The sequence below is a fragment of the Octopus bimaculoides genome, chromosome 11, assembly GCF_046866305.1.
Source record: "Octopus bimaculoides isolate indiv1 chromosome 11, ASM4686630v1, whole genome shotgun sequence".
NCBI classification, from domain to species: Eukaryota; Metazoa; Mollusca; class Cephalopoda; order Octopoda; family Octopodidae; genus Octopus; species Octopus bimaculoides.
The window spans coordinates 40,766,131-40,785,421 of record NC_142938.1 but is presented as its reverse complement, the minus strand read 5'-3'; the positions used below and the strand labels follow the sequence as shown (position 1 = coordinate 40,785,421).

At 35.1% G+C, this 19,291-nt stretch overlaps 1 protein-coding gene across 2 annotated transcripts in view; it reads right to left on the bottom strand.

Annotated features, from left to right (window-relative positions):
- Positions 1 to 18,981, bottom strand: part of LOC106870608 (haloacid dehalogenase-like hydrolase domain-containing 5) — a 55,089-nt gene extending 36,108 nt beyond the window's left edge. The window contains exons 1-4 of one of the 2 annotated variants that reach the window (XM_089359854.1): positions 18,855 to 18,981; positions 8,248 to 8,457; positions 1,532 to 1,735; positions 1,133 to 1,169 (exon numbers count right to left, since the gene is read on the bottom strand). In XM_089359854.1, the coding sequence (XP_089215980.1) occupies positions 1,133 to 1,169; positions 1,532 to 1,735; positions 8,248 to 8,298 (292 nt within the window). In that variant the 5' untranslated portion in view covers positions 8,299 to 8,457; positions 18,855 to 18,981. Of the gene's footprint in view, positions 1 to 1,132; positions 1,170 to 1,531; positions 1,736 to 8,247; positions 8,458 to 16,676; positions 16,899 to 18,854 lie in introns of those variants that run through there. The other variant, XM_014916741.3, reaches the window with a different exon arrangement.
- Positions 18,982 to 19,291: the final 310 nt, after the last annotated feature.

Sequence of the window (19,291 nt, the reverse complement as noted above, 5' to 3'; positions counted from 1 at the left end):
ATATCCCATGTCTAAGTTGCTCTACCTGTTTTTAATCTATATAATATTTAATCTAAAAGACCCTAAGGGACAAAAATGTCAAGTCAGTAGAATTTGAAAAGCAGAACTCATAACCATCAATTATCAATTCTCTGCCAATACAGTATCTTTTTCTTTTATCTTTTGTTTGTTTCAGTCATTTGATTGTGGCCAAGCTGGGGCAACACCTTGAAGGGTTTTAGTTGAACAAATTGACACAAAGACTTATTTTCTTAAGCCTGGTACTTATTCTATCGGTCTCTTTTGTTGAACTGCTAAGTTATGGGGATACCAGTTGTCAAGGTGCAGTGGGGGACAAACACAGACACAAAGACCACACACACACATACATACATAAATACATATATATATATATATATATATATATATATATATATATATGTATATATATATATATATGTATATATATAAGAAACAGGTTAAAAATAAAGGTATTACATAGTATTCCTTTATTGGAGAAAATTTGGCTTACAACTGTTTCCAGTGGTCATTATAGGTACATTGTTGATAGGTTTACTCAATTAGTCTACAAATCAAATGAGGCAAACTGAATGACCTAAGAAAATTAATGCTACGTTCATCAGAGTCATTTTTTATATATCTCTTGTTTCTTATACATCGCTCTGTAAAAACCAGTTTGTCTGGAGCCCACCAAAAGATTACCAGGAGTTCTTCACTAATCTAAGTAATATTGTTAGCCTGGTGTGCCAACAGAGAGCTTGTGAAGTATTTTGCCCAGATTGATAATCCCTCACTGTAAATATATATATATATATGAGCTTCTTTCAGTTTCTGTTTACCAAATTCACTCACAAGGCTTTGGTCAGCCCAAAGCTACAGTAGAAAACGGTTCCCTAAGGTGCCATGCAGTGGGACTGAACTAGGAACCACATGGTTGGGAAGCAAGCTTCTAACCACACAGCCACCACTGTACTTATCATACTCTGAACGTCTTGCTTCCCTGGGCATGGATACATTAAAGCTCTAACATCTGGCAGCTGACTTGGAAGATACCCACAAAATTATTCACCATCTTTCCAACAACTTTTGAAACAAGTTATTTTACACTAAAAAACATTTTTCAAAAACTTACCTTCAATTTTAGGAAAGTATTTCTCAAAAGCACATGGCTGTTAAAACAAAAAAAAAAGGAATTACGTAGTGTATCATTTAATCATCAAAACTGGTATGCAAAAGAAATTATAAATGTGTAATAAAATATAATTAAGAAGTTAAGCCACTAATAATTTTATAAACAATGTCTGTTGTTATGTAATCTGTGGTTAGAAGCCTATGCTTATATAGTTCAAATTCCAATTAAGTTAACTATTTTAGTAGTTTCAAAGAGATGAAAGACTAAATACTAAAATAGTTGAATTGCTCTATAAATAAATAAGGAAGAAAGTAATGATTCTGAAATATTCTTGATTAATATTATCAATTGATTCTTAAAAATGCAATATATAACTCACATAGAAAATAATATACTTACAGCAACTTGGCGCCTTTTATGATCAACCATATCCAACAAAGGGAACGTCTGTCGAAGAGTTTCTATGGTGGTAACTTTAGTGAAACCTAAATTCTTTGCAATTTCTAAAACTGGTCCCTGACCAGATACTAAAACATGTTTGTCATGGAATTGCCGAAACATTTTTAAGGGACTGTGAGACATCACCACCTGGTCTGGTTGAACCTAGAAACACAAAGAAAACATTTATTTACATTATCATATTTTTTAATACAGAAAATAGAGAAAAAAAAAGATAGGATATTGAATGATTAACAAGACAATTGGCTGAAATAAGATCTGCAAAAATTGCCATTTTCCTGTTTATTTAGTACAAGATTGTTACCCATTTTATGACAGGTAATGATGGAAATATACTTTTACCATTGTGGGTAATATCAGGTAGTAATAAACAGGTACTCTAATATAATTTTACTTTTTCAAATTTCATGGTGTATATACAAAATAACAAAATGAATTATTTCCAAAATAAAAATGTTTAAATTGAAATAGAATTGAATAAAACGAATAATACTGCTTGATTGTCAATTCATAAAAGATATACTGTATTCATTCCATGTCAGTTAATATCATATTTTTGGTAGGAACAAGCAACCAACAATAAGTCTTAACAGTAGAAGTTACTCATTGTGTGAGAGTAATAATGTTGGAAATATATTTTTGCCACTATGGGTGATACCAAGTAACAATAATTATAATTTTACTTCTTTCAAATTTAAGGCGTTTATACAATAATAAAATTTATCTGATTTTAAAAATAAAAAAAATTAACTTATAATTAAGATTGAATACAACAATATTTTTACCTGCATATTTTCAATAAATATGTTTTTTTTTTTTTTTTAATTATAGTTTCAGCTTAGAGCTGTGGCCATGCTGATGCACCGCTGTGTTATCAATAAAAATGTTATCAATAAAAATTATACTGTTTACTTACAAATTACTGTAAGACTATAATACTCAGATATTTTCACTGTTTTACTTACTAATGCCTATTTCTTTTATACCAGTTCTTCATATGACTACATTTTACTAAAATTCTTTAGAAAACTGTAGATCCAAACTTAGAAATTATTGCAATTGAGTATGTGAAACTGCTCAGTTTCATTCTTACAATTTTACAAAAAATTAATCAGAATCATAATGATTATAACATTTCTTTAACCACTGAAGCATATTGTATTCATATTTTAGTTAACTAAAGTAAATTACTTCTAGTGGTAGTAGTGGTGATAACAGTAATAAACATTCCAGAGGGATAACTTTGTAACTGTATTCAAGAATTGTAATGAAATTTTCACCTCAAACCCATTGTTTCATACACTCACCTCTTCTTTTAACTCATGTTTCAATTCTCACTTCCCCACTCCCTTTTCCTGACAGATACACAGCCTGAGACCAACACAGATTGTGTATCATAGTGATAGATTAACAACATATACAACGGATCAATTAAATGAAATCCACTTTTTCATGGTAGCATAGGTTAATCAGACTTGCAATACAGTAACTCCCCTTCTTTCTCAACTTGTCTTGATACACCATATTTCCATTCTTCCCAATGTTACATTGTTTCATCTCTGTGGCATCATGTTTTTATATGTGACCAAACTACATAACCTCTTCAGTCCTACATCTGCCGTGATGTGTCTGTCACAGTAAACTCACATCTACTCTTCACTCAGTGAACATAAATCCTGTATAAAAAACAGTATAATCCATCTCTCCTGACTAGCTTCTTGACTCATTTCTACTCAGCAGCAGTGAAATCTAGCCATACTAGATTTTAGCTACTATTAAATTTTTGTGTCTATGAAACCAACAAACCATAGCAAAGAATAACCTTTCCAAATTGCAAGAAATAAACATTTGAATCTCACCCAGTCTACATCTTTTTTCACAGTTCTTTGACAAATTTTGTGCTGAGAAACAGATTATCATACAAAATTTAGCCTTGGACCTCTATGTAATTGCCTCAAAGACTATTATAAAAGAAGATGGCTGTGAACAGAAGAGCATTAGTGGACATTCAGCCACAAACACCATTAAGTAAGACCTTTAGCGTTAGTACCTTCACACATGGCTTGACCAGTTTTCACAACTCATTCATCAATACCAAACTTTCTCATTATAGAGAAATTATAGAATTATAGAACTTACCAAAAACCTAAATTGTCTCATGCAACAGTAGAACTATAGCAGTCAACAATAATGGTGCTGTGCTGTGCAACCTGCTTAACTCCACAAGTAACTAGCTTTCCATCAACACTTTTATTTCAGTTGACAGCTATGTAGAGAATGTATGACAAAACATGATAGAGAGAACAATTCATATGTTATCCTTGTTGTTTGTTAAGCTCCTGAACACTGTAGCTATGAAACTAACACTGATATTGTCTGTGTGTGTGTGTTTTGTGCATATTTTTTGTTTGCTTGTTTGTCATATGTCATACATAACATAAACAAGATTAAATAGTAAACCAAGGCCTTTTCAGCTGATTTAGAAGAATTAAAAACACTCTACACAATTCTAACACAGTCAATGTCAAAGACTAAATATACATTGAATCTACGTAAAATAGTAGCTAAATTCTCTCAACTCACTACCTTATCATTTTAAAAAATTGTTCTCGAAAGGGCTGACCTAGTTAAACAGCAAAAAAAATATTAGTTTCAAATTTTGGCACATGGTCAGCAAATTCAGGAGAGGGGGTCAGTTGATTACATTGACCCCAGTGCTCAACTGGTACTTATTTTATCAATACCAAAAGGATGAAAGTGAAAGTTGACCTTGGCAGCATTTGAAATCAGAATGTAAAGACAGATGAAATGCTACTAAGCATTTTGCCCAATGCACTAACAAATCTGCCAGCTTGCTGCCTTTTTTATCATCATCATCATTTAACATCCGTTGTCCATGCTGGCATGGGTTGACCGGTCTGACCAGGGCTGGTAAGCTGGAAGGCTGCACCAGATTCCAGTCTGATTTGACATTGTTTTCTATGGTTGGATGCCCTTCCTAACGCTAACCACTCCAAGAGTGTAATGGGTGCTTTTATGTGCCACTGGCACAGGTGTCATTTGTGTGACACCAGTATCTTCCATGACTGTGACTTTGCTCAGCTTGATGGGGCTTCTTTTCAAACATGACATAATGTCAAAGGTCTTAGGCATTGCCTCTGTGAGGAACTTAAAAGGAACTCAGCCACTTTGCCTCCATAAGACCCAACACATGAAAGGAACTCAGCTGCTTTGCCTCTGTGAGGCCCAATGTTCAAAAAGAACTCAGCCACTGTGCCTCTGTGAGGCCCAATGCTCAAAAGGAACTCAGCCACTTTGCCTCCATGAGGCCCAATGCTTGAAAGGAACTTGGCCACTTTGCCACCGTGAGGCTTAATGCTTGAAAAGAACTCAGCCACTTTGCCTCTGGGAGGCCTAACACTCAAGAGGAACTCAGCCATTTTGCTACTGTGAGGCCCAATGCTTGAAAGGAACTCAGCCATTTTGCCTCCATGAGGCTTAATGCTCCAATAGTACTCGTTACGTGCCACCAGCATGGGTGCCAGTTATGTGGCACCAACATCAGCCATGACTATGATTTCGCTTGGCTTGAAGAGTCCTCTCAAGCACAGCATATTGCCAAAGGTCTTGGTCACTAGTCATTGCCTCGATGAGGTTCAAAGTTCAAAGATCATGCTTCACCACTTCATCCCATGTCTTCCTGGGCCTACCTCTGCCACAGGTTCCCTCCAAAGTTAGAGATTGGTACTTCTTTACACAGCTGTTCTCGTCTATACACATCATATGACCATATGAGTGCAGTCATCTCTCTTGCACACCACATCTGATGCCTCTCATGTCTAACTTTTCTCTTAAACATGCACATTGACATTGCACATCCAGCGAAGCATACTGGCTTCATTTCTTTCAAGCCTACGCATGTCCTTGGCTGTCACAGCTCATGTTTCACTGCCATATAACATGGCTGTTCACACACAGGTATCATACAATCTGCCTTTCACTCTGAGAGAGAGGACCTTTGGTGCAGCAGAAGTAGGAGCTCTCTGAACTTTGCCCAGCCTAATCTAATTTTCACAGCTATGCTCTCAAGAGCACCCCCTCCACTACTAACTTGGTCACCTAGATAATGGAAGCTATCTCCTACCTGTAGTTTGCTCAACTGGCAGTTGATGGAGTCTATTTTCTGCACATTTTCAGCGTTCATTGTATCTGTGAAACTTCTACATACAAAGCTAGTTTCCCTGTTAACCTTTCTACATACAAAGCTAGTTTCCCTGTTAACCTTCCTTTGATATTGCTGCACCTTTTATGTGTAATATTAAAATTGGGGGGGGGGGGGGGGGGGGTAACACACATACATGCTGACACACATCACATTTTTTGCAGGGAAAATACATTTCACAAATTAATATAATCAGAATCTACACTATTTGAAGCATATTTGTAGAAAATTTCATTGAAACATATCTATTTTTCTGAAAGTTATGAGAAAAGAAATTTGCTGGGGCATATATGTATAGGTATGCTGCAGCTAACTCTGGTTGACTACTGTACATCATTGTGGATGCATTACCATAGTAAACATGTATTATTTTAAATAATGCAAGTATATATATATGCATGGAAGATGGATGTTAAATGATGATGATATATATATATATCAGCTGCTTTGAAGAAGCTGAAATCCACAATCTAATAGGATTATTTATTTTAGACAGCTTGCTATATAAATTTCATTTTATAGAATTATGATTATACAGGGACAATGGTCTAATCTTGACCTGTAATGAGAATGACCACCAATTAGACAGACTTAGAAAGAATTTAATCAATATTTTCTAGAAATTCTGACATTAACATTACTGTAAGTGCCAATAGTAACAGAGTTAATTTTGTAGATTTTATACCTTAATCTAGCTTTAGGTGTTTACAGCTTTGTGAGTGTTTTTTACATATACTCCATTGTACATTTGTATACACCCCATTATATTCTCCATGTTTTTGTACAAATACTTCTTCTCTGCTCTCTAATCATCTACACCACATTATGTCATATTACATTTCTTTTATACACACATGACTGTTACATATTTATATCTCTAGACACATTTTTCTCTTTGATATACCATGAAATGTATTCATTTATTGCCAGCCTTTTAGTGGCCTAAGGTCCTTTGTTGTAACCATTAATGTAAGACCCTATTTTTTTATATAATGTATGAAATGAGCCTTTATAGCTTCAGGGGTATGTATATGCACTTGTATGCATGTTTAGATATACATAAGTGTATGTTTCATAAGTGTATGAATGCTTTTTGTACGATCATATACACACACATATGACCAAGCTGCCTTCACCAGGCATTGAACAACTTAAGGTGATGGTAGAAGCCAGCAACTTAAGGTGCCATGCAATAGGATTGAACCAGAATCAACATACCTATAAAACACATTTCTGAACCACATAGTCATGAAGGCACTAGAAATATATAAGCTATATAAACAGAGAAAAAGAAAAACTGTTGATTTCAAATCCTGCCAAGGTTGATTTTATATCTTATCCTGCCAAGATTGATAAAATATGTACAAGGGGATTGATATAATTGACTGTTCCTTCCCTCAAAAAAGTTTCTGGTTGTGTGTCTATATAAGAAATTATCAATATGTATAATATGCTATGTCTTTGTATTTGAAGCTGTTGATTTTTGTTCCACTTTATAAGATTTACGTTCTAAATCATTTGACAAGCTGAAGTCATTCTGTTTATTCTTTTGTATTTGCCTCATAATGTTTAATCAAACAGTTTGAAGTTTTCTAAATTAACCAACAGCATTTCTATTTTCACACTGCAACAACATCTCTATTTAGTTCTGTTTGTCTTTTGTATTTGAAAGTTTATTCTTTTCTCCTTTTCTAATGCTTAACTAATGTTTTAATATTAATTTTAATGATCTACCATGCATCACAATATTTATAAGAGATCTTCATCACTACTGTAGCTCAAACAGTTCTTTTAAGGTAAGTAAGTTACTGCCATACTATATAGAACAATGAAACTTGAATTTCATCCTATTTTTCCCACTAAGACCAATAAAATATTTTCTCTCTAAATTTTCAAACAGTCTCCACTTATTTGCTGGAGTTGTTCTATTTATTTTTTGTATTTGGAAGTTCATTCTGTAATCTTCATTGTGCCATAATGTTTTAATGTTCATAAATTCAGATGATTTGTCCAACTTCACAGAAATCATAAGAAATTTCTATGCTACTTTAGCATGTAGTCTACTGCTGTACCTGTACTCTATGCTATGAAATGACTTGGGTTATGGTTAGGGTTAAGAACACTTTGAAATTACAGACTGAAAATTCTGAAGGCCAAGATGTGTTAGTGCCTCCTCATGACTGCCCAGAAATGTTGTTCTTCATCAACTTCTGCTGTGAATCACACCCATATAGTATTTTGGAAATAAATATAATTTTCTTATTTTCCTGTTAATTTTGCATTTTTAAAATTTATTTCCTCATCCTCTACTTGTCAATTGTCATCAGATAACTTTTTTACTAAAATTCCATCATCACTTAAGGCTCAGGAACTCTAGTTATATATAAAGCAGTAAATAAACATAATAGTTATTTTAATAGCAAAAAACAATTACCTGTACATCCAGCCATTTAGAAAGTTGTTTAGCTTTTTCTTGTCGTAACATATTACCAGCATTTGTAACAAATAATGCAGGTACTATAAACCTGCCGTATTCATCAGTCAAAAGTTTGAATGCCTCTTTTGCTGAAGGAAGGAGGTTTTTACCTCTTACAATTACTCCATCAATATCGAACAGAAACCCAAAGCAGGGTTTGTTGGCACTCTGTAAAAAATATGAAATATAAAGAAAAAAGTGTAAGCATATATATAAAAAAAGTCATTAGGCAAATACTTATATACATTGATTGTTTTTGTATATTGTTCAGTCAAACCAAGGTAGAAACTAATACCAATTTCATCCCATAGTTAAGTAATTTACGGAAGGGAATCCATGAAAAATTGCTTTGAAATATTCATAGTTGCATAATATCTGTGGTGCATGATATAGGAAATAAAGGAAATAAATTGAAGGGGGAAAAATTATTTTCAGTTGCTTCTTGTATCAAAGTCTTAAATCTGTAGTTGCAAGTTCTTCATATTTCATTGTTCTTAGCTTTCTTACATACATACATACATATATACATACATATAAATATACACCCATGCCAGCATTGACAATGGATGTTAAATGATGATGATGATGATGATATATATATTATATATGCCTCAATTTAAGTACCTAATTCAATTGAGTCTTGTGTGCGTGTGTGAGTGTGTGTGGAGGTACAATGACCCAGTAGTTAGGGCAGTGGACTCATGGTCATAGGATCACGGTTTCGATTCCCAGACCGGGCGGTGTGAGTGTTTATTGAGTGAAAACCCCTAAAGCTCCACGAGGCTCCGGCAAGGGGTGGTGGTGAACCCTGCTGTACCACAACTTTCTCTCACAACTTTCTTTCACTCTTTCTTCCTGTTTCTGTTGTACTTGTATGTCAAAGGGCCAGCCTTGTCACACTCTGTGTCACACTGAATCTCCCTGTGAACTATGTTAAGGGTATACGTGTCTGTGGAGTGCTCAACCACTTGCACGTTAATTTCATGAGCAGGCTGTTCCATTGATTGGATCAACTGGAACCCTTGTTGTCATAACCGACAGAGTGCCACAATATATTATATATATATATATAATATAGTTTAAAGATTCAATAGAGGTAGAATCAACAAAAAAAAGTACTCCGTTCAGAGAGAGATGAATATCAATTAAAATACACAACTGAAAGAGCTATTGATAGTTTCATACTATTATGATACTTGAGCAAGCATATTCATAAAATACACCATGTATCTTATATAATGCATAAACAGAGCCTAAAAGATTGCTTTAAAATACATGGCATAGTTTATATATATGCCAGTTCAAGTATCATAAAAGCATGAAACTATTAGCAACTCTTTTGGTTATGTATCTAAATTGATATATATATATATATATATATATATATATATATATACATATATCATCATCATCATCATCATTTAATGTTTGTTTTCCATGCTAGCATGGATTGGATGATTTGATTGGGGACTGGCGAACCAGATGGCTACAATAGACTATAATCTGATCTGGCAGAGTTTCTACAGCTGGATGCCCTTCCTAACGCACACCACTCCGTGGTGCTTTTTATGTGTCACCGCCACGAGGGCCAGTCCGGCGGTACTGGCAACGGCCACACTCACATGGTGTTTTTTTACATGCCACCTGGAGTCAGTCCAATGTTTTGTTCACATGCCATCAGCACGAGTGCCAGTAAAGCGAAGCTGGAAACGATCGCGCTCAAATGGTGCTTTTTACATGCCACCGGCATGGAAGCGAGAGCGCTGCTCTGGCACTGATCCCGTTTGGATGGTGCTGTTAGCGCTCCATTGGCACGGGTGCCAGTCATCGAATTTGGTTCAGTTTTGATCTCACTTGCCCCAATAGGTCTTCGCAAGCTGAGTTTAGTGTCCAATGAAGGAAGGTTGGCATGGGTGCCAGTCAACGAATTTGGTTCACTTTTCGATTTCGATTTCACTTGCCTCAACAGGTCTTCACAAGCAGGGTTTTGCATCCAAAGAAGGAAAGGTACACATAAGTGGGCTGGTCACACCCCTGGTAAAGGCCACAGGTTATGGTCTCACTTGTCTTGCTGGGTGTTCTCACGCACAGCATATTTCCAAATATGTATATATATGTATATATATATATTAGATATATATATATATATATATATATATATATATATATATTAGATTTTTAAAATTCCGTTTACTTTGTGTGATTGGCTGTTGTTTCTAGCAACTTTTATATTTCATCCCTTCTACCTGGAACGCCATTCTTACACATGCGCTCAACATAAAAATATAGAGAGTAAGAGTAAAAGAGGGAGAGGGAGAGAGAGAGAAAGTGATACATACAATGTCATAGATTAAACTTTCATCTCAGTATTCTTTACCTATTTTTCATAACATAGATACGTAAAAACACACAACCACACATACATGACCTGTGACAACAACATACACATTGCTCTCAATCTCTATTCATTTCTCCCCCTCTTCCTCTCTCACTCTTTCAAACGTATACACGTGCAAGTAAACACAATCATTCACATCGTGGTATATTTACAAAACATTGATGGCATAACTACAGAGTTGTATCCCCCAACTTTGGAAGGTCATAACTTTCATAAAAATGAATATTTTTTAATGAAATTTTCTATGCATATATTATTTATTATGTAGATTCCGGTGAAAGTGTTTTGGAAGGGGGTGGGGTACAATATTCGGAAATTCCACTTAAATTCCTCTTAACTTCCAGGAAAATGAATATTTTTTCATGAAATTTTGTACAAATGTACCTTGATGTATGTACATTTCAAGCATGTAGCAATTTTGAAGGAAACAACTGCAGGTTATTTTTGAGAAGTGTTCCCCACTCGGTGGTGTTTCGGAGCAAGTCGTCCATATTTGTTTCATTTCTCTCTATTATGTGCTTATGTGCATCCTTAGATTTCTAATGAAGTAATAGGCAGAGAAGAGAAGCAGTCATAAGAAAACTTTTAACTACCCCTATTCCTTTCTCTCCCCCTCTCTACCTCTTCCTCTCTCGCTCTCTCAAAAGCATACACGTGCAAGTACACAATCATTCAGTAAAATATAACTCATGTTCGTCAATGTTTTGTAAATTTACCACGATTTCCGCTAGGGCGTTAGGGTTAGGGTTTTAGGGTCAGGGTTAGGGTTTAGGATTAATGTTACGGTTACATTTTTTAGGGTCAGGGTTAGGGTTAGGCTTTAGGGTTAGTGTTAGGGTTAGTGTTAGGATTAGGTTTAGGATTAGGGTTGGGTAATCGTGCGGGTGTTAATCTGAAAAATTACAGATATGTGAAAAGTACCGACCCTGCAATCTATTATAACTTTTGTTGTTCTGTTTAATATATACATAGATTATGCCTCCAAAGAAGAGAGTTTGCTGGGGAAAGACAGCAACCGGTTTAAAATGACAGCCACAGACTGCAGTAATTCACCACATTCCAGTAGCTACTTTGAACATGATGCAAAATGGTGCATCAACACCTTCTGCCCAATCTGATAGAATTCTGGCAAAACTGTTTATCAACAGATCACCAGCAATTGCTTCATCACAAATTGCCATCCTAGCTCCTGTGAAAAGGGATTACCCTGCTATGTATAATCAGGGCAGCGCAAAAAGTTGTTTTGCACAAGCATTTCTATAGCCAATTACACGGATGAAATTTACGTATGCTTAATAATTTTACACAAAACAGCCTTCAGACTTTCCCTATTAATTTCATCGTCTTTTGAATTATGAACATATTTACATCATAAGGGTTTTTTCGTTGTAAGGCTTTCTTTTTTAGTTGATTTTCAGCTAGCAAGACTTATCGTAGATGGCATAATAAGTCACACCCGGACAAGGTCGGGTTATACTGCTAGTATATAATAAAGCTGAAGTTGTGTATCTGTGAAGCCTTTTTAAAAGTTTATAGAAATCCACATTTTCCACTTTTTTGTAAAAATTTTTACATCAATGGAATGTTCTCAATGTGAACTTTTCAGTGCAGTAATTAGATTTTTAAAATTCCGTTTACTTTGTGTGATTTAAGGGAGATTTGGCTGTTGTTTCTAGCAACTTTTATATTTTTTCCCTTCTACCTGTATCGGTGTTCTTACACATCGATCACGCGCTCAACATATAATATAGAGAGTAAGAGTAAAAGAGAGTGAGAGAGAGAGAAAGTGATACATACAAAGTCATAGATTAACTTTGTTTAAGACTATTCTTTCCTTCTTATCTACCTTTTCCCTCTTCGTTCTTCTTCCTCTCTCCCATTTAATAGCTTTCTTCTATCCCTCTACCTCTAACATATTTTTCATGACATAGAAACGTAAAAACACACACAACCACATATACGTAATCTGTGACAACAACATACACATAAACACATCAACATTATAGGTATAAGATTTACTTTGTGTGTGTTTCTTATATAAACACGCGCATGCATTGCTATTTTATAACTGTCTTCCGTTCTCCCTTCCTCTCTTTTTCTCTCTTCATTGCTCCCGTTCTCTATTCCTTTCTCTCCCCCTCTCTCTATCTCTTCCTCTCTTGCTCTCTCAAACGCATACACGCGCACGTACACACAAGCATTCACTACAATATAACTCATGTTCGTCAATGTTTTGTAAATATACAAACTACAGAGCTTATGTAGACAGGACAACACATTGCAAGGGTGTTAGTGTTAGGGTTTTAGGGTCAGGGTTAGGGTTTTAGGGTTAGGGTTAGGGTTAGGATTAGAGTTTTAGGGTTACGATTTAGGGTTAGGGTTAGGATTAGGGTTAGGTTTAGGGTTTTAGGGTTAGCGTTAGGTAATCATGCAGGTGTTAATCGGAAAAATTACCGAAATGTGAAAAGTACCGACCCTGCCATCTGTTATAACTTTTGTTGTTCTGTTTAATATATACATAGATTATGCATCCAAAGAAGAGAGTTTGCTGGGGAAAGAAAGCAACTGGTTTAAAAAGACAGCAACAGACTGCAGCAATTCACCACATTTCAGAAGCTACTTTGAACATAATGCAAAATGGTGCATCAACATCTACTACCCAATCTGATAGAATTCTGGCAGAACTGTGTAGCAACAGATCGCCAGCAATTGCTTCATCAGAAATTGCTGTCCTAGCTCCTGCGAAAAGGGACTACCCTATGTATAATCAGGGCAGCGCAAAAAGTTGTTTTACACAAATCATTTGTATAGCCAATTAGATGGATGAATTTAACATATGCTTAATAATGTTACGCAAAACAGCCTTCAGACTTTCCCTATTAATTTCATCGCCTTTTGAATTATGAACATATTTACATCATAGGGTTTTTTCGTTTTAAGACTTTCTTTTTTAGTTGATTTTCACCTAGCAAGACTTATCGTAGATGGCGTAATAAGTCACACCTGGACAACGCCGGGTTATACTGCTAGTATATATATATATATATATATATATATATATGACAGGCTTCTTTCAGTTTCCATCTACCAAATCCACTCACAAGGCTGTATATATACAGTGGTGGGCACGGTTCTGCTAATTCGCTAACAGCCAATTAGCGAAGCTAACTTTTTGTTTAGTGGATTAGCATTTTTGCTAACTTTGGACGAATTAGCTTCATCTAAATATAGTTCCACTAACTTTAAGTCTGCTAACAAAATTCATAAGTTTGTTCCTATCTGTTGTGGGCATGTCTCGAAGAGTCTGTCAGGCATGCTATTGGCTGACTATGTGTACTCATGACAAGACATAATTGGTCGATGTAGCAGCAGCTAACTAAGCAGCATTGTGTAATTCTGCAGTTTTGAGCTGTGTTCACTTACAACGATGTCACATTACAGATAGTCTCACAGTGTCAGCGACAGCAGTGTACATTATTGGCTTATCAAGTTATCGCTTATTGTTATGGAAGGTGATTTGGCATGGTTTCTATGGCTGGATACTCTTCCTGACACCAACCACTTTACAAAGTATGCTGGATGCTTTTACATGGCACCACACGGGTGCCTATACGTGGTATTACACAGGCGCTTTTACGTGATACCACAAGGGCACTTTTATGTGTTGCAGCACGAGCGCTCTTATGTGTTGCTGCATGGGCATTTTTACGTGACAATGCCATGAGTGCTTTACACAATCGGAAGGAACGGTCTTAAGACTTCTGCTGCAGGGTATGGGTCTTCTTGAATACGGTCAGGCGCCAGGCATCACACACATATATATACATATATATGACGAGCTTCTTTCAGTTTCCATCTACCAAATCCACTCACAAGGATTTGGTCGGCCCGGGGCTATAGTAGAAGACACTTGCCCAAGGTGCCAGGCAGCAGGACTGATCTCGGAACCGTGTGGTTGGGAATCAAGCTTTATTAGAGATCGCCTATTTATACACTCCCATCCCACCCGCCGACACATATTTCGCTTAGGTAGTGCGAGACAAAAACCTGGTGTAGAACTCAATATACATATTCTTCAGAACGAAGCATTAGTTGAGTACAGAGCAGTAATAAGAAAATGAAACGACCAAGGAATAAACGATTATCTAATGAACATCATCTTACACACACACACACACAATACGATCCGGGAATCCGAGTGTAGGAACTTTGTAAGCTTTAAGCAGTAAGCGGCTGATAAAAAGTTAAGTGGATAGTATACGATAAGATACAATAACAATTTATTGACATTAGGAGTTACACAGGTTTTTCCATATCGAAGTTGCGAAGAAATTTGATGAGCTGATAGTTTCTATATAGCTCATTGTTAGCAAGTATTGCTGCTAAAAATCCAGGTGTATAATATGCATGAATGTGTGTGTGTGTGTGTGTAGGTATGATAGAGCAAACAGGAAAAACAGAACTCAAAATATGAGAATATATATATTTTTATTAATATTAGCAGAAGTAACAGACTGACTCAAGGTCCGAGAGTTTAGTGCGTTAGCACTTACAATTAGTTTGATAAGTGCTAATGCATGAAACTCTCGCACCTTGAGTCACTCTGTTACTTCTGCTAAATAATAATATATATATATATATATATATATATATATATATATATATATATATATATATATATATATATATATATATATTTATATATATATATATATATATATATATATATATATATATATATATATACACACACACACATACATACACCTATACACACATATATACACGTACATTTGTTTATCTATATCTATGTATGTATGTGTGTGTGTGTGTGTGTTTGCGTGTGTATGTGTGTACACCAGTTCACATGTAAAACATCCACGATCGATGGAACTGTTTTATAGTACTAATATCGAACACATGAATGGAGATGCTACACTAGTTGCAGCGTTATGATGGAACACACACACATACATCATATAAATATACATACATACATACATATATACATATGTACATATACATACATATATATATATTATATTATATAGTGTATATATTATGTGTGTGTGTATATATATATATATATATATATATATATATATATATATATATATTGGCTAAACTGGCAACATGACCATCCCCAAATACAACAATATACAGATATATATATATATATATATATATATATATATATATATATATATATATATAACTAATGCTACATACTATATCAAACATATACTTTCTGTTTAGACATACATACATATACATGTATGTGTGTGTGTGTGTGTGTGTGTGTGTGTGTGTGTGTATAGGAAGTTAATTGTTATGGCCGGCTAGAATAATTAACTTTTGAAAAAAAAAAATATTATTGTTCTAATGATTTAGAGTGTACTTCTTTATACACACACACACAAACATATTTGTGTATGTCAAAGCTGAATGTATTGGTTCTTCCCCCGTATGTTTGTGCAAGATATATCACAGTTGTTGGCAAGATGTTGATGCAATAAAAAAAATCTGAACAAATAATTCCTTGAAATCAATTCTTCGGGAAGCTTTGTTACAAAAAGCATCAGTTTTCGCCCTTTACGATCTTCAGCTGCCCCGTTGACTTTTAACTGCAGGATAAACCATGTATAAAAATCAATTTATGGTTAAAGTTAATGTGTTACTAAAAGTGCACGGAACCCCAAATAAATTAGGAGAAGGAGGTAAGTGGAATGATGGCAAGTTGTAGAGGATGACAAGAAGAGGGAACAGTAGGCAGGAATTACGTAACCCATCGCTGTTAGATTGTCAAAATAATCAGCTGAGCTTGAAATTGCTATCTGACTTCAGATTAAGAGGTTAGAGAAATCTGCTATACAATTTTATATCAATTATGAATTAAACATAGAAATGAAACGAAATTGGAGAAATTTCAAATATTTCAAGTACTATTTGATGACCGAACAACACTAAGAAGTTAAGAAGCATTACAAACCTTCGTCGTCTGGTGTGACCATTTTCGGATCAAAAAAATATATGACAATAAATTGTTTTTAACATGTTTTCGAAAGATTAGATTTGTAAATTTTAGTGCCATCATCACCAAAATAACATGATAAAATATTTCCTGGCCGTTAAAATCGCTGCTTTAGTCTCAGCTGACAGAGCAGTATTAAGTAATGTCAACTGGAAGGAGGGTACGCGGTATCAGTAAGTGGCCTTTTCTAAGAGGTGTGCACTGTACTAGCCAATCGGATTTGCGAAACTTATTTCTCTATCCAATCACATTTCAATATACGTGGATTATTTTGACGTCATGGTTTTGCCATCAACAAATTACACCCCACAAATTTGACTTTCATCTAAAAACTACCAAATGATATTTAAAATGAAGATGCATTTTGTGCGAATGTAATTGTATTTAAATACAAAAATACATTCGAATCTTTATACTTTAGATCCTAAACAATTAACATTTCCATTGTGAATAAAAACTTTTCTTTGTGTCTTAATATACTTATAAATGATCCCGACGAATGTTCTACGGCAGCATCACTAACTAGATCGTTAATGAAAAATTCCGACAGGTATTAGGTGTATTAAATGGACAACAAACGCGATACCGTATCACAGAAATGAACGCTGGCAAATAGGAATAGGGGTATAACGTGCATTTGTGCAATATATGTGAATTTATGTCTAAGTTTGTATATATTTTACATATTGAAACGTATGGGTATAAATTTCCTTTAGAGTTTTTTCTTTGCTTCTTTCTTCGTGCCTACTGCCTTAGATGTGCTATGAAGAAAATGCATTTACTCATATACACACGCACTCATACATTTACAACAATACCTGACACACATACACACACGTATGTATGTATGTCTGTATGTATGTATGTATGTATGTGTGTATGTAGATAGATATACATATATAGGTAAGTATGTGTATATGGAGCAAATCACTGTGCATGCGTACGCGCGCGTGTATGTATGTATGTATGTATGTATGTATGTATGTATGTATGTATGAATGAATGTATGTATGTATGCCCTTCTTTTACTTGTCATTGGACTGCGGCAAGGGTGAGATACCACCGTGGAGGGGTTTAGTCTCGAACAAATCGACCCTAGTATCATTTTTAAGACTGGTATTTATTGCATCAGTTTCTATTACCGAACCGCTATATTACCGGGACATAAACAAACCAACACCGGTTGTCAAGCTGTGGCGGAGACAAATACCTACACACGCACGTGAATTTTCCGTTCGTTCCTTTGTTGTGCTTTTGTTTAATTTTCGAAACTTATTTAATATAACGATACGCGTCTATCTTCGGAATTGTTGGTGCGACGTCTCTTTCTTTTTCTTTCCTCTTCTCTTTCCTTCCCTCTCTCATCACCTTACCTCTCAGTTGCTTCTTAACCATACAGCAACACCTGCGCCTACACACATATATGTATGTATGTATGTATGTATGTATGTATGTATGTATGTATGTATGCATGTATGTATGTATGCATGTATGTATGTATGTATGTATGTATGTATGTATGTATGTATGTAGTGGTGAAGGTGCGTCGCTTGGTGGTAAGGGTATACGGCTCATGGTCGTAAGGTCGTGAGTTCGATTTACACTGGTGCATTGTGTCCTTGGGCAAGACTCTTTATTTCTTGTTGCTCCTGTCCACTCACAAAAGGGCCACCCTTGTCACACTGTCACGCTGAATCTATCCAAGAACTACGTTGGTAGTATCAGCTGGAAGACTCGTCGTCGTAACCGACGGAAATCCGGGATGTATGTATGTATGTATGTATGTATGAAATGTAAATGCTATAAGTATAAACTGTACTTTCTAACTTCATATTGCCAATGGTAGTGTCTTTTGCTTTGGTCTGACTTTTGTTTTTCTTTTTTGTTTCTCGCTTTCTGTTTTTTAATCCTTTTGTTTATTTTCAACTATTAAAAGTGAAAGTAATGTTTGTATTCAAATGGTGTCAATGTAAAGAGTGAATGGCTTTTCGCCGGTTTTCCCGTTGTTCGATCAAAAGATCCAGGCACACAATACACAATTTATTTGAAAAATTTTAGGCAGCTGCAGTGTTTCGTCTCAATTACAAAATTTATAACCATTTTGAGGGAGAAATATTGAGGAAAAAAATTATATACCTTTAAATTAGAATTGTGGATGGAAGGGTGGAGGAAATTCAGCCAATCGGATGCAAGCAATCTCGACACGCCATAAGTTGGAATTGCTAAGTTTCCATAGCAACGTACTGAAATAAAACAGGCTAAATCAAACTTCTGTTATTTTATGCTTGATGTATACATGTAGACATGAGCCGAGGTACACCTCTTCATGGTAGATGTTTAGAAATAGCAGCAAAATCTCTTAAAAATGTAAGTTGTATAATTGCCTTGCTAGACATAGCAAGACGAGTACAGACCTGGGGTTAAACAACAATAACTTTGAAGTATGGATCTTATTAAATTTCTTCCAACCACTCAAATTTTAACCTGAATATTAAAAAAAAAATGTACTTTAGCTGATGAGGGAAATTGCATTCGTTTTTGCGAGAAATAAAGAATATAGTTATATCTATAGT